The sequence below is a fragment of the Blennius ocellaris genome (assembly GCF_963422515.1).
Source record: "Blennius ocellaris genome assembly, chromosome: 5".
NCBI lineage: Eukaryota > Metazoa > Chordata > Actinopteri > Blenniiformes > Blenniidae > Blennius > Blennius ocellaris.
In genome coordinates this window covers 30691037-30714883 of record NC_137654.1, presented here as the reverse complement: position 1 = coordinate 30714883, position 23847 = coordinate 30691037, and the positions used below count along the sequence as shown (strand labels likewise).

The 23847-nt window shown below is 48.1% G+C and overlaps 2 protein-coding genes across 2 annotated transcripts in view; one reads left to right on the top strand and one right to left on the bottom strand.

Moving 5' to 3' along the window:
- Positions 1-1052: 1052 nt before the first annotated feature.
- LOC308130591 (uncharacterized protein) lies at positions 1053-10280 on the top strand (the record flags this gene model as incomplete). The annotated part of the gene is made up of 12 exons (XM_080496994.1): positions 1053-1224; positions 2005-2313; positions 2741-2827; positions 4134-4274; positions 4387-4514; positions 4688-4824; positions 4922-5015; positions 5150-5249; positions 6147-6400; positions 7335-7524; positions 7713-7840; positions 9667-10280. The coding sequence occupies 12 exons, from the start codon at positions 1053-1055 to the stop codon at positions 9982-9984; spliced, it is 2058 nt and encodes a 685-aa protein (XP_080353120.1). The 3' UTR covers positions 9985-10280.
- Positions 10281-14141: 3861 nt separating this feature from the next.
- LOC308130590 (voltage-dependent L-type calcium channel subunit alpha-1D-like) overlaps positions 14142-23847 on the bottom strand; it is a gene marked incomplete at both ends in the record, with an annotated part of 33226 nt that continues 23520 nt past the window's right edge. The window contains 28 exon segments of the mRNA XM_080496993.1: positions 14142-14411; positions 14904-15004; positions 15583-15645; positions 15742-15946; positions 16017-16129; positions 16227-16363; positions 16591-16698; positions 17160-17394; positions 17484-17541; positions 17632-17766; positions 18059-18192; positions 18277-18378; positions 18488-18590; positions 18700-18796; positions 19814-19941; positions 20048-20207; positions 20326-20417; positions 20532-20597; positions 20712-20840; positions 20958-21041; positions 21172-21282; positions 21364-21522; positions 21621-21822; positions 21912-22058; positions 22987-23039; positions 23334-23441; positions 23580-23667; positions 23770-23845. Of these exon segments, the coding sequence (XP_080353119.1) occupies positions 14142-14411; positions 14904-15004; positions 15583-15645; positions 15742-15946; positions 16017-16129; positions 16227-16363; positions 16591-16698; positions 17160-17394; positions 17484-17541; positions 17632-17766; positions 18059-18192; positions 18277-18378; positions 18488-18590; positions 18700-18796; positions 19814-19941; positions 20048-20207; positions 20326-20417; positions 20532-20597; positions 20712-20840; positions 20958-21041; positions 21172-21282; positions 21364-21522; positions 21621-21822; positions 21912-22058; positions 22987-23039; positions 23334-23441; positions 23580-23667; positions 23770-23845 (3464 nt within the window).

Here is a 23847-nt window from a genome sequence, read left to right as displayed (position 1 = left end):
GTTTTGTTTTGTTTTCCCTCAAAACGATCTATGTTCAGGCAGAAACACTGATAATGATGTAGTTTTCATGTCGGCCACCAGTGGGTGCTGTTGGTTTGTTTTTGTAATGAAACCACACACGTGTGCAGGACAGAACAATGGGCTCTAAATATTAACAATGTGGGAAAACAAAGACGTTCTAGTGAACAAACGACCAAAACAACAACGTTTGTGTCGAAGTCGACTCCGAGAGGACTGACTGGAATCTGTTTGGCTCGGCGTTGAGTCACTTGTGACAATATCCGGGACGTTGTCATGACAATATAGAATGTCTTTTTTGTAATGTACATCACTGTAAACTCTGTGAATATGACTTTATTTCTTTTAAGATGTTGACGCTTCTTGGCCAATGAGTCATTGTATATGAGGAGAACTACTCCTTAATTGACCTGCCTCAAAAAAAAAAAAAATGAAATAAATCAAATAAATTCACGTTGAGGCTGTTTGGTGTGATTTCATCGCTCTGGCAATTTAATGGAGGTGAACTTTTTAAGTACAAACACTATTTCAAGGTAATAGTCTAATAGTATTTCAAGGACATTTTCACTGTAAATGTCCTAACATTCTCTTCATCTGCACCGAGTACATCTCAGTTCCTATCTATCTACACTGTGTATACCATTTCTGTCATTTAACTCTATTTTTAGAGGATTTCTTTTTTTTCACTGGATTGTTTATTCTTTTTATTTTTACTTGTTCTATTTTTTGTGCTCTTTTTTTTGCTCCTGTTTAGATTTACACATGTTTACATATTTTTAATTCTTTCATTTTATAATTCTGCACCTTCTTACTGTGAGCTGCTGGTTGTGTTTCCCCCTGAGGTAACATGCAGTTCCCCCTTGTGTCCAGCAGGTGTCAGTATGAAGCTGAACGTTATTTGAGATTCTCGAATTCCGCGAGGAGAAGAAGAAGCACCTGCAGCTGCTGTTTGGAGCTTGTTGCATAGATTAAAAAAACACATCTATGGCTTGTTGTGTCTCGCAGAGGGAATATTTCAACCTCCTGCGGCAACAATGAGTTCCGTTCAGGCTCTGAGAGACTTTATTAACGAGCGACTCGCCACCGCTGCGGGAGAAATCTTCTCCGTGTTCGAACAAACTATCGTCCAGTACGAGGAGGAGATCGAACATCAACGGAAACTGCTTGAAATCAGCCGCAAACCTCGAATCGCGTTTCACGCGACAGGTATGGAGAAGTCTGAGTGAACACGTGAACGTGTCTCGTGGATTGTCGTGAAGTTGTGAAGCTAACCTGAAGCTAACCTGCAGAAAATGAAGCTGCAAGCCGCAGTTCTGGTTCGAAGTGAAATAACTGCAGTGATTTTAGAGCAGAAACCTTCAGCGTTAATCAGAACATCTGTGTCACAAACAGGCGGAAACGGCGTTTGTGCTGTTTAAGTGATTTATTGACACTGAGCTAACGCGCTAACGTGACTGTGTTTTGTGCAGCTTCGCGGTGCGCGGTATTAGAGACATTACGGTACATTTTCAAAACAATGACGCGTTCACGTGTTGTTAGTAAATAAACAAACCAGTCAAACTGGAAACTTTCCACTAAGGTTCCAGAGCCCAGAAAAGCTCATGTTGCATCCAGACAGTTTTCTCATTTATTTTCTAAAACACACAACTACTGTCAGGTTTAAATTTGTTATTTTTTTTACACGAGCAGACTTTTTATTTTCAAATTATATTATTATTATTTTGTTTTGTTTTGTTTTGTTTTGTTTTGTTTTGTTTTGTTTTGTTTTGTTTTATTTTATTTTATTTTATTTTATTTTATTTTATTTTATTTTATTTTATTTTATTTTGTTTTGTTTTGTTTTGTTTTGTTTTGTTTTGTTTTGTTTTGTTTTGTTTTGTTTTGTTTTGTTTTGTTTTGTTATTTTCAAATTATGTTATTATAAATGCAGCCTGTCCCGTCTCATGCCTCCATCTCATCAGTGACTTTCCACTGGTTCCCCTCCAGAGGGTCCACAGCGACACGCCGGCCCGCAGAAGACGAGCTCCGGTCTGCAGCAGGAGGAACATGAAGCTCCGCCCCTCAAAGAGGAGGAGGATCTGGTTGAAGTGACCGTTACCGATGGCGAACGTGACGACTCCCTCGACTCTGAGAGAGTGAACGCGAGAGACTGGACCACCCAGAGACTGACCGCCGCCGCCGTGGAAATATTCACCCTGTTTGAAGAAACCGTGGTCCAGCACGAGGAGGAGGTCGACCGTCAACGCCGGCTTCTGGAAATCATCTGGAAAACTGAGAAGAAGTCACACAGGACAGGTACGGAAAAGTGAAAACCAATAGAAATGAACGCAACCTGCTTGGTTGTAAACCACCTGTGAGACACAGTGGGGGGTGTCCGGCGCTTTTGGGCGATGGACGCGACAGGAGCCAGAAAATAAACTAACGTTACCGCAGCTGTTGTTATTTGACCGCCTCAGGTTAGAATATTTAGAATATGTAATTTAAAGGAGACATTTGGGATTGTTGTGTAGAGAAATTTGATTAATTGAAAGGATTTTGTGGTGGAAACATATTTTTACTTTACTAACAAGTGATTGTTATCAACTATGGTGAGAAACTTTTATTTAAATCAAAAGTTACCCACCATTCACCTCCATAAAACTCTGATTTAATTAGAACAGGTGAGTCTCTTGCTGCATAAGACTGCTGCGCTGATCCTGTCATGTGTTCTGTACTCCTGCAGGGAACATGCTGCTCAAGGTGAAACTTGGCGACGTCCAGAAGTTTGTGAGGATAACGGAGCCAAATCTGCACCACTTTTTGAATGCAGGTAAGAATTTCACTTTGTGAATTTGAGGTTTGCAACAATGAGCTTTAACTGAATTTAGCTCCATAAAACAGGTTTACTGGAGATTATAGCTCTTTATACCCCTTTATATATCAAATGTTGGAGACGGAGCTCGATAGATTCTAACTCTCATGACAGGTTTGATTTCTAAAGTCCAATGAGCCCAACAGCCGATGTGATGTAGTTTGCCGTTTGATCCAGCAGGGGGCTCTGTTAACTCTGCTAACTGTTAACCGCCACTGCCCTGTCTTGACCTGCTGGTTATATTATGTTGTTTACTACAAAAATGGAGGACAGTAATGAGCACAAGTACGAGGCCAAAACATCTGAGCAGCAAGTGAGTGGAAATATTTTGCTTTCAACATTTTTACCAGCGTGAAGAAATTCCATAACCGATAAGATGACAGTTGTCAGAAGTCATGTTTCATTTGATGTGTTGTGTTTTTCACACCGCGTGGACCGTTTGATGTTTGTTGGCACTTTTGAGGAAGTGGTCGCCCGACGGGAAGACCAGGGGATTTCAAGTCACACGTTTTTGGACCGATGATTCCATTACCGTATTTTCAGCACGATGGAGCACCTGAATATAAGCCGCATCCGCAAAATTTGAAAATAAAAAAAAAACATAAATAAGCCGCACTTGACGATAAGCAGCAGGCGTCCACGTTGTGACAGGGCAGGGACACGGGGATTGATCATATTTTCATTAATTCTCACCAATCTGTCTTTCATTGTGCTGGAAATTCCTGCACACAGGTTGTGTTGTGCTTCATGCTCCTGCTGCGAAGCCCAGAGACACACAGAGAGACAGAGACACACAGAGAGACAGACACACAACCACCAAGCGTTTTATCTCTGTTGATAAACTATTTCATCGGTTATTTGCTGATTGTGACTGAGGAGGAAGATTCCTCAGCCACTGAGTCCAGCGCTCTAGTTTACGTGATGCACCTGAACGCATCACCCCCGGCAGTCAGCTGCTGGAGCTCCGGACCAGGAACCAGGAGAGACCAGCTCACCAGGACCACAATGTCTCTTTTAAGACCGGTTCTGGAGAAGCAGAGGCTGAAAACAGCAGGAATCTACATGAGGAAGTAGAATCTGGCGGCGTGAAGCCCGGGCGTACATTAGCCACATGGCGTTAAAAGTGTTGGAAAAAAAAGTCGTGGCTTATTTTCCGGAAAATACGGTATATTTGTGTTTATACATTTTAACCACACCTTCCACTTTGGCTGTATGTTTACTTAAAGATGACTAATTGAAAGATATCCAATGACCCGTTTCCTAGCGTTTACCAAATTTGGCGTCCCGGCCGCGTCGGAGGGCGTCAAAGTCGTTGACGGTTCGGGGACCGAGGTCGATGACGACGTTTTTGAGGACGTGGTAAAGGATCCGTCCACCGGGGTGCTCACCATCACGTACGAAGCCGGTTTGTTCCAGTTACACTTGTAAGCTATATTAACTGAAGTCGCGACAAGAGGCGAATCTATAGGGTTTAAGAAGGAACCGTGTGTTGGCGTCTTCTTCCTCCCGTTGGTCAGAACGTGGCTCCGCGGTCGCCTTCCCCGAGTCCCGACGATCGTCTGCCGAGTCGCCAGACTTGAACCCGGCCGTCCCTCCAGGCAGTCCTTCCAGGAAGCGTCAGCGGCTGGATTCTCAAGCTATGCTAGTAAGACGCTAACGCTTCGTGCTGGACGAGGATTAAAAATGCACTAAGTGTTAAATTCCATTGTTGGAGGAGTTGGTTGACGTTAATTATCTTCAGTATTTCAGTTGACTTTGTTTTGCAGTCGATTTAATCCTTGAAAGTGTTTTTTTTTGTTTGATTTCTTTGTATTTCAGCTGGTGGAATCCATTCTTGCCGCGAAATCTGCCGGAGGCTATATAATCAATGAATACAAGCGAACCAAGTCCTTGACAGACGAGAGCCGGAGGAAGATGGTGAACATGCTGGCAGCTGATATGACGGAGAAGAACGGGTAATTTGTTTCTGGTTAGCTCTGGTCGTCTTCTCCAGGAATCTGAAGTAAATCTGATATTTGACTTACCATACGTCCATTTTTCTTGTCCTTGCAGTACGTCTCCAGCCAGACAGGTTAAAGAAATGTACGCACGGGGAATTGTGAACTTGTTCCCCAACCTCAGGGACCCGTTCTCCAACAACGGCTTTGTGAGTTGAAGAATCTCTCTCCTATTAAAAGTTAAAATACCTTGAATCCTACCAGAGCATCGTGTTTTTTTCCCTCTTTAGTCACGGATGCTTGTTTGTTTTTGTTTTTTTTTGTAATCCTCTCATGGTCCAAGGAGCATTACTACGATGGCGACAGCGGCACCGGGTACCTGGCCTGGAGGATTAAAACTATTCAGCGATGCAGCGCTAAAGACAGGCGATCGTCGTTTGGAGGTGATTCTATGAGGCTGAGCAGAAAAGTCACGAGAGCCGTTGTTGCCTTCGTTTGTAAAGAAGAAGAAGACGAAGAAACTTTATTTGTGTAGCACCTTTCACAGATAAAAGAGGCACAAAAAAACAACAAAATAGTACAGACGGAATTAAGATCGAACCAACCGCAGCCGTGTTTTCAGCTGCTTCTTAAAAGAATCCACAGATCAGCTCCACGCAGCGACAAAGGAAGGTCATTCCACCATTTAGGAGCAGCAGCTTCAAAGGACAAGTCTCCTCTGGCTTTGAAGTGGGTCCGTGGGACATTGAGGAGGTTTTGGCCCGAGGAGTACCAGGGGCACAACAAGTCAGACCGTGCAACGCTCTAAAAGTCAGAACTAAAGTCTTGAATTCGATTTGAAATTTGATGGGGAGCCGGTGCAGAGAATATAAAATAGGAGTAATGTGAGACCGTCTGCTAGATCCTGTCCTGCAGCATTTCTGAACCCTTTGAAGTCAGTTCAAAGCAGATTTGTTAAAGCAAGTAAAAAGGGAGTTACGATGATCTAAACGAGACGAGATAAAAGCGTGAATTACCACTTCCAGATCAGAGTTGGATCAAATTGGCCTTAGCTTGGCGACGTTTCTCAAGTGGGGGAAAAAAACAGTTTTTGACCAGACGTCTGGATTGGCTGTCGAGGGACGGAGACTGGTCAAACCAGACTGAACCGAGGAGCCCAGAGCACCAAGGTGGTTGACAGTCGAAGGGGATTTTCTGCTCTGGAGCAATAATCTAAAGTCTTTGTAGGATTGAGCTGAAGGCAGTTTTCACAGAGCCACAACTTTACACTCGAACGACAATCAATCAACTCTGTAAATGTTGCATATCTGCAGTATTTCCTCCATGTGGTTTGACTCCAGCGGAAGGACCCCCTGGTGAGGACGTGTCTGGAGGACCGGCCGGCAGACGGGTGTCCCACTCTGTCCCGGAGGCCGTCGGCGGCGACGACGAGTTCCGGGACGCCATGGCGCTGATGAAGCACTCGGCCGACGAAGACGCGGTCAGGATGAAGATGAGGATGACTTTTGTCCGTCGGCGCGCGATGGTCCTCGACCCCCAGCGGTGCGGCAGCTTGCTGGCTGAATTCCCACGATTCAGAGACGTCAAAGGCCTGGTAGGTATCTCAGGTTGACGGTGCTGTGACGCAATATTAGTGCTGTCGATCGATAAAAAAATTGTAGAATTAATTGCACAAATTTCTGTGATTAATCGTATTGTTTTTCTCCTGAAAACTGAATCTTTTAATGGTATTTATTCAGTGAAAACCAGAGAATTGATGTCGACTCGACACACGGAGACTATATTTAAATTAAAAGACTTTTTTAATAATGTACTTTTAGCTTTTGGTGAAACTGTTTCTCTCCAAGGTCAGCAAAATAATAAAAACATGAATGAATTAATAAACAATCTAACATAAGTCTGGGTTTAGTTACAGTGCAGCTCCACCTCTTTGAGGATTTTAATATTTCTAGAAACAAAGTTGTGAATTTATGACGTGAACACAGTAGCAATAATATACTGTAATACACACACACACACACACACACACACACACACACACACACACACACACACACACACACACACACACACACACAAGACGGAGAGAAAGAGTATAAATGAGTATTTTACCATTCTTTCCTCCAGCTTTAGCAGCATGGTGGCTCCTGGTCAGCCAACCTGGCAACCTGCTGCTTTACTGCAGAATTACTTCTGTGGTGTAAAACTTGGCTTTTCAGAGTAAATCAAATGACTTTTACTTTCTCAATCAGTCCTCGGGGAACTTTTTTAAAGTGAAACTTTCTCCCTTCACATTATTCCACTGGGTGTTGAGCTGCTCCGGTAAGGGAGGAGGAGAAAACCCCCAGAAATGAACAAAACTACTTTAATTATATTACATTTCTTTAACGAATTAAACGTTTCAAATCAGTTGACTAAATTAACATGTTATTTTTGACAGCACTAATATATATATTTATATAAATACACACCTTGTAACCATGGTTGACTGTGTGCTCCTGAACGTGTCGCCAAACATCCGACTCCAGGTTGAACAAGACTTCGCTCTGCTGTTCGGAGACGACGTGTCGGGCCGGCTGCTGGACAAATGGCCGACCACGTTCAAGACAAAGATCGTCCAGCAGTGCAGGAAGCTTCCCTCCACCCACGAGCTCCAGGAGCTCCTGCAGGCGGCCGACCCTCCTGAAGGTGGCGCCGCGGCGGACGTCGACTTAGACGGTAGGACGTTTGTCATTTAAATGAGAATCCACCACGTTGATGGAACCGTACGTCGACCAGGTTCTTCACCAGGAGAATCTTTAGACGAGAAGAGCTTCTTGTGATTTTCGAGTTCCATCTTTTGTCCATATTGCAGTACGGCAGCGTTTGTTTTTGTTTTCAGAGTGTTGATGTTGTTGTTGCCGCAGGTTGGGACAGCGACCTGTCGTCCATCTTGCTGCTCCTACACCTGATCCCCCCGACGGCTCTGGGTCGGAAGAGACCGGGGAAGGTTTCCGCCTCGCGAGCCGAGACGCATCTTGTGGTCTTCAAGCAGGTTTGTGTTTATTCCTCATTGATGGTGTATAGTTTATAATGATTTACTATGTCAACATCTTTATTATAGGGCTGCTCCATTATGGGGGAAAAATAAATCATAATTATTATTCTGGGCAATATTGAAATCACCATTATTGACACGATTATGTCTTTGAATTTGAAACGGCATTTATTGAACATGTTTTTTTTTTGGTTTTTTTTAAAGATTCCTGTTATAATGTAGTAGTAAAAAATAAACTGTTCTACGGCGCACAAGAAATAAGTTTAGATGCTAATCTAACCTCCAGTAATGATTCCATGTCGGTACTTCGGCCTCCAGTGAGAAACTCGCTTCTCTAAAACCTCCACCAGCTGAGAAAAACACCTTTTCTACGTCACTGCAGAGCTTCATCTCCTGACGGAGGCTTTATGTCTCTGTAATCTTTACAAACCGTTCCAACCGTCAGATTTACCGAGTTACTTTACGTCACGTACTGAAAAGAGTTAGCTTTAATGCTAGTAGCCACCGTTAGCATGACTTAGCTTTAAAATGACACGTAACCTAAACCGCTGGTGTGACACGCCGTTATCATCGTCGTCACTATATGTTGGTTTACGGCAGGTGTGTCAACGGCGAACACAGCAGGAAACCGTACGTTCATGACTTTTTCAGGAAGTTTAAAAGTAACAAATTAGCGCTAAATAGCGAACTAGCACTAAGTAGCAAATTAGCGCTAAGTAGCTTGCGCCGGCGCGTTCGGGTTAACTGTGTCGTCACTTCCTGTCCGACGCTGGAGGCTGCACCGGAATCCTTTTTTCCTCCATTATATGAACGTTGCCAAAATCACAATCGCCATTAAAGTCCTAGTGAAATGAAGATTCCACCTCCAAAACTCTCTGGTGTCGCTTCTAGGATCATTTTCCTGCTAACTGGCCGAAGGGGAAAATGTTCAAACGCGGCAATCTGCGAGAAAATAGCCGATAAACGGCGCTATTTCCTCTGCTGGGCGGAGCTTCTGACAATAACAGAGTGACATCACGAGTTGTGCACACGCCCAAGTTGTGTTTACATGATGGAGGATCAGAGTTTTGACCACGAAGAGGCTGAATTGAACCATATTTCATCATCGTCGTCATTTCAAACCCAGTGATTGATGAAGAAGACACAGAAGGTGGTTCTGCCATCGGTGACCCCGTCTGGAACATGTTTGAGGAAGCAGAAGACGCTTCGTCCTCCATTCGTCCTCGTCTCCTCGCCTCAGCAGCCGCCGGTTTTCACCTTTGAGGCTTTGAGGCTCCTGACTTTTGGCAGAACGACTTCGTGGTTCCAACACGTCCAAGAGCTTTTCTGACTGTGGAATCACTGAAGATGAGTCCAGGTGTTACTGGATCGTCTGCTAGCCGTCCGAGCTAGCGGCTCCCACTAGCCGCGCAAGCTAGCCTGTGCTGCTTTTCTCCTCTCTGGTCTCCTCCAGGCTCAATCTTTCATCAAGGCTCATAAAATGCCGACTATAACTTCAAAACACTGTAAAAACTTCGATATTTAAGGGGGAAACAAGCCGATATAAACACAACAGATGGAGATCTGCACAACTCGTGATGTCACACTCATGAAGAAGGATTCCCCCTGACTTCCTCGGCTGGAGATTCAAACTTCAAATAACTTTGTTATGCAACAACAGTGGTGGGGCAGAGTCGGGGGAACCTTATAAGTAGTCGCCCAACTATCGTTTTTTGCAAAGTAGTGTTTTACATTTCACTAGGACTTTAAAATCCCACTAATTGAGCAGCCCTACTTTATTACATCACTGCCGTATCACATATATTTTAACCTCGTCTACACAGACTGGAAAGAGCATCCAGGAGCACCTGGCCGCCGTCGCGCGCGGCTCCGGGCCTCACCTCCTGGCCGTGGGCGCGAGGAAGAACGCCGTCCACCAGTTCTTCGTCGTCGTGGACGGGACGGCCGTCCCCTGCAGGTCCCCCTCGCCCCTCGGGGCTTTTGACGAACTGTTCAAGACCCACTTTGTGTTCGGGACGCCGTACGACGCCACGCTCCACAACATGTACACGTTCGTCCAGACCACCGTGTACAACATCGACGTGGGCAGAGTCAAAGAGAGTCCCCGGGTCGTGGAGGTCCGGGCAAGGCTGCTGCTGTAGGGATCGGCTTCCCTCGTGAAGGGTTTTGTTTGTCGGGCCGAGTGAACTTGTTGTTTAGGACGACCTTGAGCCTTGAAGACCAAAACGAACTACAGACTGACACCGAGGTTCACTTAAACCAGTGTTTTTCAACCTTTTAGAGCCGAGACACACTTTTTTCTTTGGAAAACTCTGGAGTCACACCACCACCCGAAAATGTTAAAATGTGAAACTCGGTAGCCGATATTAACAGTATAAAGTCTTTCTCATCAAAGTTTTATGAACAGGAATCAAATAAATACAGAAAAAAAAAAGTATTTCCCAATGTCTTTTTTTAATAGTGACTCCCTCAGTGTGAAACCTGGACCTGATGGATGAAGAGCTGAGATCCTGGTTTTCAAAAACTTCTCCATCACTGTCACTGACACAGTACTTTGATACAAGATGGTAGCAGGAGGTGGAGATGAACCACACTGACGTCTGTCACTTTACATTTCACCGGCAAAGTTCTGTGCTGCCCTCTAGTGGTGAAGAGTATTTATACATGATTACTCTGCAACACACTGTCGCTGTGAGAGCAAAGGTTTTTTTTAGAAAACAATGTGAAATTGGATAATTTCGTACGGCTCACCTGACTAGCAGTGACGATACAGACCCAACGTCTGAACAGTCGAGGCAGACTGAGGCCCCGTTACCACGGCAACGACTACCAGTGTATCTGCAAACCTGTCTTCACTTCTAGGGGTTCCGTTTGCACGGCGCCAGAGTTCTGATCCCCTGTATCGTAAAGTTTTTAATCCGAAAGATTCTGTCACTGCCGCTCCTCCCTCCTGCGACCCCCCTCCCCCCCCCCTCCTCCCCCTTCATCCCTTGTAAACAAACATGGCGGCCCGTGGTGGTCTTAGTCACGGTCAGAACTCTGGTTTTCTCGTCCATGCCAGTAGTTTTCTAGATGAGACTCTATCTGACAGCATCCGATGCGTCACATCGTGTGAAGGACAGAGGACACGTGAGGCCTGCAGCTTGTTTTTTGTTTTTTTAATAGGAGGTGAAGGAGGATTCAGAGTCTTTTTAACGTCTTTTATTTTTGGGGGGAAATCCCGGCGAGGAGACAGGAGATCAGCCCTTCACTGCCGGGAGACGGTCCAACGTGTGGGAGACAAAACTCAAGAGGACGGTGACGAGACGGAAACACAAAAGAGTCCGACGGGGAGATCTGTCCAGTCCGTCAGAGCCCATTTCAAAACAAAAAACAAACAACAACACAAGTAAGAAAAAGCAGAAACACGGCCGACAAACAATTTCCTGAATTTAACAAAGAAAAATGTGTTCAGAGTAAAAACGCGCTCATAAAAGATGAGACAATGACCTTTAGCAGCGTTTAAAAAAAGACAAAAACATAAAGTGGCCAATAAACGTCATTCAGGCTGTAAACAGACTCGCAAACACACTTTAACACAGTTTCCCTCCGATAAATATATAAAAACATCCCTTTGAGTTTCACACTGTTAAAATCCTGGAAGAGAAAAAATTCAACATTTGAACTTTCTACGAGAAAATGTTCCATTTCCTGTTTGATGCTCATGAATGTCCCTGAACGGCTCATTGGATTCTTCACCGTTAAACATCAGAACTAAATTCTTCTCTTCCGACTCAAGTTTTTCTACTTTCCACAAACACATCAATGTACATTTTCAAACTTTTTCATGCAGACTTGATGTCGCGTTCTATCCGCCCTCTGGGAATGCTCTCAGCAGCTTTATTGAGCTTTATTAAATTCACCTGATCAACTTCTCGTCAATCAAACGTCTGAGCCGCTCAGTGAAGTTCCGTTCCTGAAGTTGATGGAAATGACGAAGAAAGAGGATTTTAAGTGTCACAAACCTGGAGTCTGGAGTAAACCGTGAAGATCCAGGGGAACGCAGCAGTTTTCTGTTTGATTTTTTGGATATTTCACTGCGTTTTGCACCAGAAGGTTTCATTCAGATTGTCTCTGTCGAGACTGAAGTCGCTTTCTGCCGTAATCGTTTGGTTTTAGTGAAAATAGACATTTTGATCAGGCAAAGTCTGCGACACAACAAAGAAAAAAAGTTGACATTTGAAGGTTATTGTGACAGTTTTACCGATCCGACCCAGTCGGCGAGGGCCAAGAACCAGATGTTTCTGGCCTGTCGTCCACACCAGGGACCCGGTTCACCTGAACCAGATGTTTCTGGTCTGTCGTCCACACCAGGAACCCGATTCACCTGAACCTGTTGTCCACACCAGGGACCCGATTCACCTGAACCTGTTGTCCACACCAGGGACCCGATTCACCTGAACCTGTTGTCCACACCAGGGACCCGATTCACCTGAACCTGTTGTCCACACCAGGAACCCGATTCACCTGAACCTGTTGTCCACACCAGGAACCCGATTCACCTGAACCTGTTGTCCACACCAGGGACCCGGTTCACCTGAACCAGATGTTTCTGGCCTGTCGTCCAGTCCAGGAACCCGGTTCACCTGAACCAGATGTTTCTGGTCTGTCGTCCACACCAGGGACCCGGTTCACCTGAACCAGATGTTTCTGGTCTGTCGTCCACACCAGGAACCCGATTCACCTGAACCTGTTGTCCACACCAGGAACCCGATTCACCTGAACCTGTTGTCCACACCAGGAACCCGATTCACCTGAACCTGTTGTCCACACCAGGGACCCGGTTCACCTGAACCTGTTGTCCACACCAGGGACCCGGTTCACCTGAACCTGTTGTCCACACCAGGAACCCGATTCACCTGAACCTGTTGTCCACACCAGGGACCCGGTTCACCTGAACCAGATGTTTCTGGCCTGTCGTCCAGTCCAGGAACCCGGTTCACCTGAACCAGATGTTTCTGGTCTGTTGTCCACACCAGGGACCCGGTTCACCTGAACCAGATGTTTCTGGTCTGTCGTCCACACCAGGGACCCGGTTCACCTGAACCAGATGTTTCTGGTCTGTCGTCCACACCAGGAACCCGGTTCACCTGAACCAGATGTTTCTGGCCGGTCGTCCACACCGGGAACTGGGTTCACCTGAACCAGATGTTTCTGGTCTGTCGTCCACATCAGGGACCCGGTTCACCTGAACCAGATGTTTCTGGTCTGTCGTCCACACCAGGGACCTGGTTCACCTGAACCAGATGTTTCTGGTCTGTCGTCCACACCAGGAACCTGGTTCACCTGAACCAGATGTTTCTGGCCTGTCGTCCACACCAGGGACCTGGTTCACCTGAACCAGATGTTTCTGGCCTGTCGTCCACACCAGGAACCAGGTTCAGGACGATCAAATCGAAGCTTTTCCACGGTACGAAAAGGTGAATGGAAGATGTGGAAACGGCGACTCGTGCTTTTGGGGCAAACGGGTTTTGTGACTTCGGTGTTGTAGCGACCGACTGCTGAGCACGTTTGAAGGGTTTAAAGATGACGAGAACCTCGTCCCTGTGGAGCGCTGACATGTTCACACCTTCTAGCTCTTCCTCGCCGCTCGTTCCCCTCGTGACTCTAGAACAGCCGCCAACACTTCCATCTCCGGGCCGAATTTCCCGACCTTGTCACAGTCTGGATATATAAATGCGTCACTCACGGCGTGCATGAATCGCGTCACCTGGAGGTGAAGGACGGTATAAAACACGTAGAAGTTGTAAAGTGACCAAGCACTCTTAAGGGAGACCAACTTCAAACACTGTCCTCTGTGGATCCAAACCCCGGTTCGTCTCTCGTCACATTCTGGACGAATTCTACACTGATTTACTGGTTAAAGGTTGTTTGGTCTGGATTCTCCAGCGTCAAAAGGCTGCGTTACGAATTAGATTAGAAACTTTTGAACAATTTGAATAAGAAAAATAAAGGCGCTCTAATGAAAACATCAGTGGAACTCTTGACATGAAACCCGGACGTCTGTCAGTTCAGACCCTCTGACGAGTTCCTCCCAGGACAAAGTGGGAGTTCTGCCGAGCTCGGCGCTTACGTCCGACTCCTTCGCGAGTTCCCGAACGTTGTCCCGTGCGCCTCCGTCCTCCCTGGGGGGGGGGCGTGGCAGCGATAAGCCCCGCCTCCTCTCTGACTGGACACGGCCCGTACCGGGAGTCCCAAACGTGGCTCTGGTCCGGCCTCCTCGGGTTGCTCCGCCTCCTCTCCTGGCGGCGGAGAGCCTTCAGAACGACGTCACGCAGGTCATCTCGTCGGCGAGCTCGTCCTCGTCGCGACCCGTCCTGACCGGCTCCTCGTCGCTGTAGAGCGCGGCGGGGTCCGCCGCCACCGAGCTGTTGCCCAGGAGACCGTGGCTCGCCGAGCCCAGCAGGTCGCTGGCGGCCGACTCCATCTCGTCCACCGTCATGTGACAGGCGTCCGCGATCTCGCGCTTGGCAAACGCCACGAACTTCGGGTCCCGGGCGTAGAGGCCGAGGCCCTCGGATATGAGAACCTGGAGGAGGTGGAGAGGAGACGCTCAGCGTGACGAGGCCCAGCAGGGACCGGTAAGCCTTTCATTTGAAAACGCTGCGTTTCTGTATCAGAAAAGTTTACATGGCAATGGATTTTTTTTTTTTTTTCTTTCAAGATAAGATAAGATAAGATAAGCCTTTATTGATCTCACAAAGGAGAAATTTACTTGTTGCATTCCGCTCTTAAGGACACTCAAGGTTTTGAAAACAGCAGAAACGATGCAGTTGGCATGCCAGGCCACGAGGTGGCGCTGTTGCTTGTATTTGTAATGAAACTACACACACATGCAGCAGAGAACAATCTGCTCTCAACATGAACAATGGAAGTACGACACATTCTAGTGGACAGACCACCAAGTCGGGTTGTTATTTTGGTGACTGTCAAAATAAAAGCACCAACTCCCAGGAGCCCCCACCCAGTACCTGGATCCCCCCCCCCCCCCCCATCGTACTTGAAGGTGGAGTTTCCTTACCGCCTCCACCAGGCTGTCGGCCGATCCTCGCTTCTCCGTCAACTGAGCGCCGAGCTGAGACGGGACCCGGAGGGTGGTGTACGCCCGGTACGGGGGCGGAGCTACAACACGGTCAGACAGGTGATGGGGTGAGCAGGTTAACCCTTTAAAAGGTATAAGCATATAATATTTTAGTTTAGTGCAATTCAGCATGGCCTCATGTGATCAGCTGAAAAAAAAAAAGACATGTCAGGAACCGGCACGTTTCGTCTTGCGATACGGGGCCCTGCCAGAAGAGGGCGCTCTGGGTCACTTAAAGAAGGAACGATGACGGAAGCGCTTGGCTGCCGCACGCTGCTGAAGTCTCCGTGATTAGCGAGTTTACGGCATCTTGCCACTGGACCACGACCAACCCAAACCCTGGACGGTCTCAACACCGCCACCCAGTGGACAACTGAGGCACGACTGGAATTTCACACAGTACCATTTTCATATCCCAGCGTAGTAAAGTCACGTTTTACTCAAAAATGAAGCCTCGCGTATTAAATGAAGGGAGAACATTATGGACTTCGTTCGACAACAGTATCACGCCATAAATGTTAATTCGGTTAGCGTCAAAGCTATCAATGTAAACGAAACCCTGGATAAAACGACCCAACAGGTTTTCTTCTGAGTGGATTCAAAAAGCCAACCGTTATACCTGATGTCCCCGCCGGGCCGCCGTACCACGCCGGTCGGGGCGCCGCTCCCGTCACGCTGACACCTGGCGGAGGAGAGCAGCGACTTTAAAGTTGGAAGCTTTTCCCTCCACACTCACAAAAAACCAAAATCAAATAAAAGTGACAGAAACGCCCTCCACCTCGTCCGACGCCGCCCTTCTTCCCCTCGACGCCGTGGCCTCCGGCTCCTCCCCCGCCCCAGGGCGGGCTGCCCTCCTCCTCCACCAGGATGAGGGGAGCGTAGAGGAGGCGCCCGCGGCGAGGACACGGGTTCGCCCAGGAGGCCGAGGAGGCGGCCGAGGAGCGGCCCGACGAGAGGTGGGAGTCGTAGCTGCTGAACGTCTGCTGAGGGAGGAGAGAGGGTTCAGTTTCCTGTGAGTGTGAGAGAGTGTGTGTGTGTGTGTGTGTGTGTTACCTGTGTGCGTGTGCGGCGCGGTGGAGAAGTGGGGTGGTAGGTCCCGGGTATGGGCAGGTCGTCGCTGCTGCCCTGCCTCCTCAGACACTGGATGTTGAAGGACGGCTTGCGACCTGGCGAATGAAGCCGCTCGGCTGTCAGTGACGTCACGTCCAACTGATGGGGGTCGTGACGGCCACACCCCCCCCCCCCCCCCCCCCCCCCACTCACCTGTGGGCGTGGCTGGAAGCAGGCGCCTTCGGGTCGTCCTCCGACCCTCGTTGTAGCCGTTGCCATAGCTACTATTGGTGTAGGAGCCGTGGCCGTCGTAGTGGTCTCTGTACAGCGGAGGCTCGTCAGCGTAATGTCTGCAAACACACCAATGACTATATATATATCTGTCCATCATGAGGAGATACACACACCTGTACCTATGTAGATTATTCCACCTGTACGTTAATGTATCTGTACGTCAGTCCACCTGGAGGTAAATCTAGCGATGCTTCCGTCTGGTGTACGCTGGTTTACAGCTGTGTCCTTCTGGACGTACGATTATCTCCTGACTGTATATCGGTCCACCTGGAGTTCGGCGTACCTGTCTCTGGAGGTGATGCTCTCATTGTCCTCCTCTCGGCTGTAGTATCCCTGCTCTCCGTACGCCTCCATGTCTCCGTTCCTCCACGATCTGTCCCTGGAGTCCCTCCTGCAAACCCACCGGAGACGGTGACTGTCCGAAACACCTGCTAACCAAGACCTAACAAGTCTTCAAAAGTCTTTATTATATAGACCATTTTAAGTTTTGGTTGTTTTTTTGACTAAATTAAAAAAAACAAAAAATCTAATTAATTCAAGACTTGATAACTTTTTTAATAACTTTTTTAATTTTTTTAATAGCATCTCATAATTTGAAGTGGTATGTCGCGGAAGTGGTCGATAATATGTGAAAAGTCTCAGCCCGAGTTTATTTTTTTGTTTTAATTCACTCCTTCACTGTGAGCTTAATCACAGCTCCCACTCGTGGACATTCCAGGTACTGCAAGTAGGCGGTTCAGAAGTTATTTTGTTAATCGAGCTGGTAATTGGTTAACAATTGCAGAACCTCTTTATCAGTCGGCTTGTCGTTTGACGGCGCGCCCTCGCCAGTCCTTTTCCGTCTCCACCTACCGCCCATACTTGTGGTACGACGGCCTCTTGTGGCCATGGTCCAGCAGCCCGTTCTTCCCGGACGAGTGTCGGCGGTGATGGCGATTAAGCGACGACCTCAGGTTGTCGCCGCGGCGGACGTGCTCGTCGTGCTCGCTGCCGTTGGCCACTTTGGTGAGAGATCCGACCCGGTGGATCAGGCCGCCGTTGGAGACGCCGCCGCCACTGCCGCCGTCGCCCACCACGCCACCCGGGCCTGCAGAAACATCACAAACTTTATACAAGTTTGTCGAATCTCCCGGGGAAAAAAATGCCTCCTCAGCACCAATGTGGTGTTATTTTTACCAGTCGGTGTCAGCAGGGATCCACGTCGGTCTCTTTCGGGCCCGTATCCATTCTCGGCCTACAAACAGGAACGGAGAACCAACAAATATGGTTTGGACTTCACTCAAATAGATAATTTATTTTAAACGTTGATGTGCGGCGTTAAGACCGTATAAGCAGCGTTGTCGTCCAGCTCTTCCTCCTCCATCATGGCCTCCTCATCGTCCTCATCCAGGTCTTCGTTCAGAGCCAGACGCATCTCCGGTCCCAGGTCCTGCAGAGTCTTCAAGCCGGCTTTACAAAGCTGCACAGACGCGAATGATTACAAACAGCTGGCGACTCTACATTACCAATAATGAACGATGAAGAACACAACAAAGCATGAATATAGTCTAAAACTACCAAGTCCCAGGACAATATGGACTTGGAGTCGCAACATAAGGTTCGTCTTTGGAGTTTTGGAAATGGACCCATAAAACAATACAAAAATGTCAGTTTTCACTTGAAAACGTTGTGTAAATGGGTCCTGAAACTGAAACACTGTCGCCTCTTTTCACGACCCGAACGTGAAGCGGTTTGGAGGCGGTGGGACCGACCTGCACCGCCGACGGGTTGGTGCCGTTGTCGGACTCCCCGGGCAGCGCTCCTTTCTCTTTACGCTTCCGGAACTTCCTGAAGTAGTCCTGGATGAGGAAGGTGGCGTAGAACTTCCCCACCGTCACCTCCTCCTCTGCGGGCAGAGACGGTGAAGACGGTGAAGACGGTGAAGACGCAGCGGCGCCCGCCGAGGGTGAGAGCAGCGTGGAAAACGTACCTTCGTGTGGCGGGATCACCTCGTCCAGCAGCTTCGGCTTCATCCTCTTCCAGATCTTCTTGATGATGCCCCTCAGCTCTTCGTTCTCCTGCTCGGGGTTACCTAGCGACAGCGTCGTTCACAGGAAGCAGCCGGGGTTAGGTACCACGTCCACGTGAGGCGTGACTGCCTCTGAAACCCCTCGTCCGCCGCAGGAATCCCGATCACGTACCTTCGGTCTTGATCTTCAGTGCAGTGCGGACCAGAGCGAACAGCGTGGCGTTGAAGGTCACCATCCCGTCAGCGTTCAGAGGCATGTTCATGGCCACCAGACGCTGAGAGGAGGAAGAAGAGGAAGAAGAAGAAGAAGAAGAAGTAGGAGGTCAGATCTGCTCAGACCTCAGGTCCCGGCCCCCAGGCGTGGCACAGTAATGTGGATTTCACCTTGCAGGCCACTCGGTGAGGACAGAGCTTCCCGAAGCCCAGAGGAGGCTGAATCCGACGGAGCAGAGCCACAACGTCCAGGTGTTTGATCCGACCTCTGAGGAGACAATCAGCCAGGTTTCTCTGGGTTTTAATCCAGCGGCAGCAATCAGTCATGCGAGCCAGTTTTATCGTGGACGGTGCCAGGAATCAAAGAGGCTCAAAGGCTTTGTCTGCTTGTCGTGTTGTTAAAATGATATTTGCGCACGTGACTGAGGGTAGAACAACAATGCAAGACAGTGTGAAGGAAACTTTAAGAAGAGACCTTAATCAACGGCGTCTCAGAAAACTGTCCAGTGATGTAGTTTCGAGGTTTCTGCTGTTGTTGGCTCTGATGCAATATTTTGCCCATAACAAGACTAGAGACAAGAATAGGTTTTCATAAGCTATGCAAGAAGATTTTCCCAAATGTATTATGAGCAATTCCAGATTTTAATCGTAACCAGTTTGGATGGATTTAATCCTGTTTTTGACCAATCGGTTAAACCAGTCAAAAATTCTAACTCGTTTAAACCAGCCAGCCAACGTCTGTTTGAAATGGTCAGTAACCAGTTCAAATGAACACAAAACTAGTTTAAACCTGTCACATACCAGCTCAAACCATTCAAACCAACAAGACACCAGTTTGAACCAGTATAAACTAGTTTGTACCAATTCAGGATCGAGTTGAAACCTGTGTGGAATCTGTTTAAACTTGTCAAAAAAAATATGATTAAAACAGCCAGAAGCCAGTTTAAGCTCATTAAAAACTAGTTCAAACCAATTCCAAACGAGTTTAAACATGTCTGGTACAGGCTTCAACCAATCAGAAAGTAGTGAATACCATTAACGTACCAGCCTGAACAAGTGTAAATCAATTCGAATCCAGTTAAAACCTGTCTGGGATCTGTTAATACCGGTCAAAAATATGTTTAAAATAGCCAGAAACCCATTTAAACCACTTTGAACCAGTCGGTCACAGTCATTCCTAGAGGCATTCCAATATAAAGCATTATCTAAAAACGAAGGATGAAAAGATGTGAGCTCTTTTTTGTCTCCCTCTCTTGGGTCATGGAACGTCTTGTGAAACACCCACTTGGCCTCGGGGTCGTATTCAGACCAGATCCTCTTGAACTCATCCAGGTGATGCGGCCCCAGAATCGACCAGTCGCGGGTCAGGTAGTCAAAGTTGTCCATGATGACGGCGACAAACAGGTTAATAATCTGGGCGAGGGAGAGAGAGAACATCCCTTCCGTTAATCTGACTTTGTGGGGTTTCAACCAGTGAGTGGGGGGGGGGGGGGGGGGGGGGGGACAGGAAGTGACGGACCAGGAAAGCGCAGAGCATGAAGAAGCTGATGAAGTAAACGATGGCGAAGTTGCTGCCACAGCTGAACTCTTCTCCCGGTTCGTAGTCCGACTCCGGGTCGCAACGCTTCCCCGGAAGACTGGCCAGCATGATCTCCTGCCACGCCTCACCTGTAGCACACCTGTATACACACACACACACACACACACACACAGAGGACCCAGAGAGGAACCTTGTGGAACACCGGCCAGGGATAAGCAGCTCTCTGCCTGAGGAGTAAAGAAGGTGGTGGATCGGACCTGAAGAGGAGAAGAACTGCCTGAGGGAACGTCTGGAAGTTGTTGTTTCTGTTGATCTGGGTGTAGTCCTGCATCGCGACCTTCCCAAACGTCTAACGGGAGGAGACAACGTGAAAAAAGATGGCGTCAGATTGGCCCCGAACCTCTACGAACTTAAGGAATCCCCACGGAGAAGTTCCAGATTCTCCAGTTTGTCGGGACCTCACCTGCATGCCGATGACGGCGTAGATGAAAAAGATCATAGCGATGAGTAAGGCGACGTAAGGCAAGGCCTGCAGAGAGGACCAGGACGAGGTTAGAGACGTACATCGGTCACGAACATATCTGGTAGCCACGCCCCGTATGTGTTAACCACACCCTCTCTGTAAACCCCGCCTCCCTCCGACCTGCAGCGACTTGATGAAGGTCCACAGCAGAGTGCGAATTCCCTCCCCTTTGCTCAGCAGCTTGACCAATCGCATCACTCGAAACAGACGGAAGAAGGTGATGGACACTCGGGAGCTGTCCTCGCCACTCTGGAAGGTCGAATGGTTGAATATAAATATATATATATATATATATATAGATGAAGTATGGTATGAAGACATTACATGTGTGCTGGATGTGAACGTGTGATGTGTAGCAGGACTCACGCTGAACTCGGTGACCACGATGTCGACCACGCTGCCGACCACGATCAGAGCGTCAAAGGAGTTCCAGGCGTCCACGAAGTAATGCTGCCGAGACGGGGGACAGTTTTCTCGTCTTTCACACTTACAGTAGTGCTGTAATGAATCCTAGTGAACTGAAGTGAATCGGTCATGTTGGACCCCCCCCCCCCCCTCCGGGTGCGTTCGGTTTCCTCACCCTGAGCCTGAGAGCCAGCAGCTTGAGTAGCATCTCCGCGGTGAAGAGTCCGGTGAAGACCATGTTGAGGATGTCCATGATGTGGCTGAAGGTTTTGGATTGTTCGTAATGCTGCAGGGGCGGAGGTGGAGAAGAAGTCAGGAGGTGCAGGGAGGAGGAGCAAGAGGAGGAGGAGGAGGGGGAGGAGCTAACCTGCACGGCCAGCGTGACGGTGTTGAGCAGGATCAGGACGAACATGACGTACTCGAAGCCGGTGGAGTTGATGATGGACCAGAACTTGTACTGGACCGGGTTCTTCGGGATGTAAAGTTTGAGCGGCTGAGCCTTCAGGGCGTACTCCACACACTGACGCTGCAGGACACACACACACACACACACACACACACACTTTCAACGTACGGCTTCTGAAATCGGACGGATGTAGGCGTCGAGCCCGGGGGCGACTGTACCTGGTTCTTGTCGAGCTCGCAGTTCTTGTACTCCTGTTCCCCCTGCTCCCTGAACGTGATGATGACGAACCCCACGAAGATGTTCATCATGAAGAAGGCGATGATGATGATGTAGACGATGAAGAAGATGGAGATCTCCACCCGGTAGTTGTAGATGGGTCCGGAGTTCTCGCCGTTGGCGTCGATGGCTTTGTACAGCAGCCTGGAAAAAAAGAGAAGGCGAGGTTGGCGTGGCCCGCGTCCTCCTCCGCCTGCCGGCGGCGCTCCGGGTGTGGGCGGCCGGACACTCACGCTGGCCACCCCTCGAAGGTGGAGACGGTGAAGAGCGCCATCATCCCCATCAGCACGTTGTCGAAGTTGAAGTCGCTGTTGTGCCAGATCCTCTCCCGCACCATCGGGTGGCTCACGTCTCCGTCTTTATACACCACAAACGTGCCTCTGGAGACAAAACGTCCCGGCACAGGAACACACAATTATCAGCACTTCTGAGGACCCCCCCCCCCCCCACCCCAAAAAAACCACAACGACCAGACACCCGGACCATGTCGCCAATCCAACGCCATTTAATCTGAGTGATTAAATCCCAAACTGTAATGAAACTACAACTGGACTGTAATTTAATCACAGCATGAAGAATCAGAAAAATAAATCGATTTCAATGGCGGAAGATGCTCTATAATCTGATGTTAGAGGAGGAAGATGCTCTATAATCTGATGTTAGAGGAGGAAGATGCTCTATAATCTGATGTTAGAGGAGGAAGATGCTCTATAATCTGATGTTAGAGGAGGAAGATGCTCTATAATCTGATGTTAGAGGAGGAAGATGCTCTATAATCTGGTGTTAGAGGAGGAAGATGCTCTATAATCTGATAGAGGAAGAAGATGCTCTATAATCTGGTGTTAGATGAGGAAGATGCTCTATAATCTGGTGTTAGAGGAGGAAGATGCTCTATAATCTGATGTTAGAGGAGGAAGATGCTCTATAATGTGGTGTTAGACGAGGAAGATGCTCTATAATCTGATGTTAGACGAGGAAGATGCTCTATACTATGGTGTTGGAGGAGGAAGATGCTCTATAATCTGGTGTTAGAGGAGGAAGATGCTCTATAATATGATAGAGGAGGAAGATGCTCTATACTATGGTGTTGGAGGAGGAAGATGCTCTATAATCTGGTGTTAGAGGAGGAAGATGCTCTATAATCTGGTGTTAGAGGAGGAAGTCGCTCTATAATCTAAAATAAAAAATAACGAGTCACTCATTGAGTCATAGTAACCAGCTACTAACTTATCGACAAATGTATCAATAGCAGGTAAATCAAATTCTAATCAGATCAAAGAAAATACTCTACGTAATATTTCGACTTACTTGCACTGTTCAGGAGTGTGTTTGGCTTCGTCTGTGCAGCGATAAAATTTACCCTGAAAACGCAAAAACGCACGAGTCAAAACAGAGGACCTCAGACGGGGACGTATTTCCTGTCCTCCGAGAGGCGGCGCAGAGACGTTTTCAAGTGAAGATACATCGATTTGTGCCTTTTGTTTTTGAAAAGTTTCACGTTCACATGGCAACGTTCTGGAAACACCTCTATTCGTTAGTGTTTTCTCTATTTGGCCTGTTTTGCACTTCCAGGCCACCGTACTCTTCACTTGAAGACGTCGTGTAAACGGGGTCCTCAACCACTTGGCGGCCCCTGACGTCCGTCTCCGTCTCACCTTGAAGAGCTGGACGCCGATGCAGGCGAACATGAACTGCAGCAGCGTGGTGACGATCATGATGTTCCCGATGGTCCTGATGGCCACGAACACACACTGGACCACATGCTGTGACACACAACCCAGACAAACCTTGGTCATCAAGTTTTTCTTCAACCACGATCGAATGATATGTACTTTCTTTTTATTATTTTTTTTCACAACTTTTGTTTTCCTGGCCTCACGTAGCTGAAGAGCACACGTTACCTTGAGGCCCTTGGCTCTGTTGATGGCCCTGAGAGGGCGGAGCACTCTGAGCACTCGCAGGATCTTCACCACTGAGATGGCGCTGGAGCTGCAGAGGAACAAAGACTTTCACTTCAAAGCACTGCTCCCCTTTATAAAACCTCCATCACTTTGATCTTTTCGCCCCCCCCCCCCCCCCCCCCCCCCCGACAGGATTTTCGCCACCCCCCCCACCCCCCTTGGTTGCACAACACTGGATTCAGGTTGGAGTTGCAACATGGCGCCACCT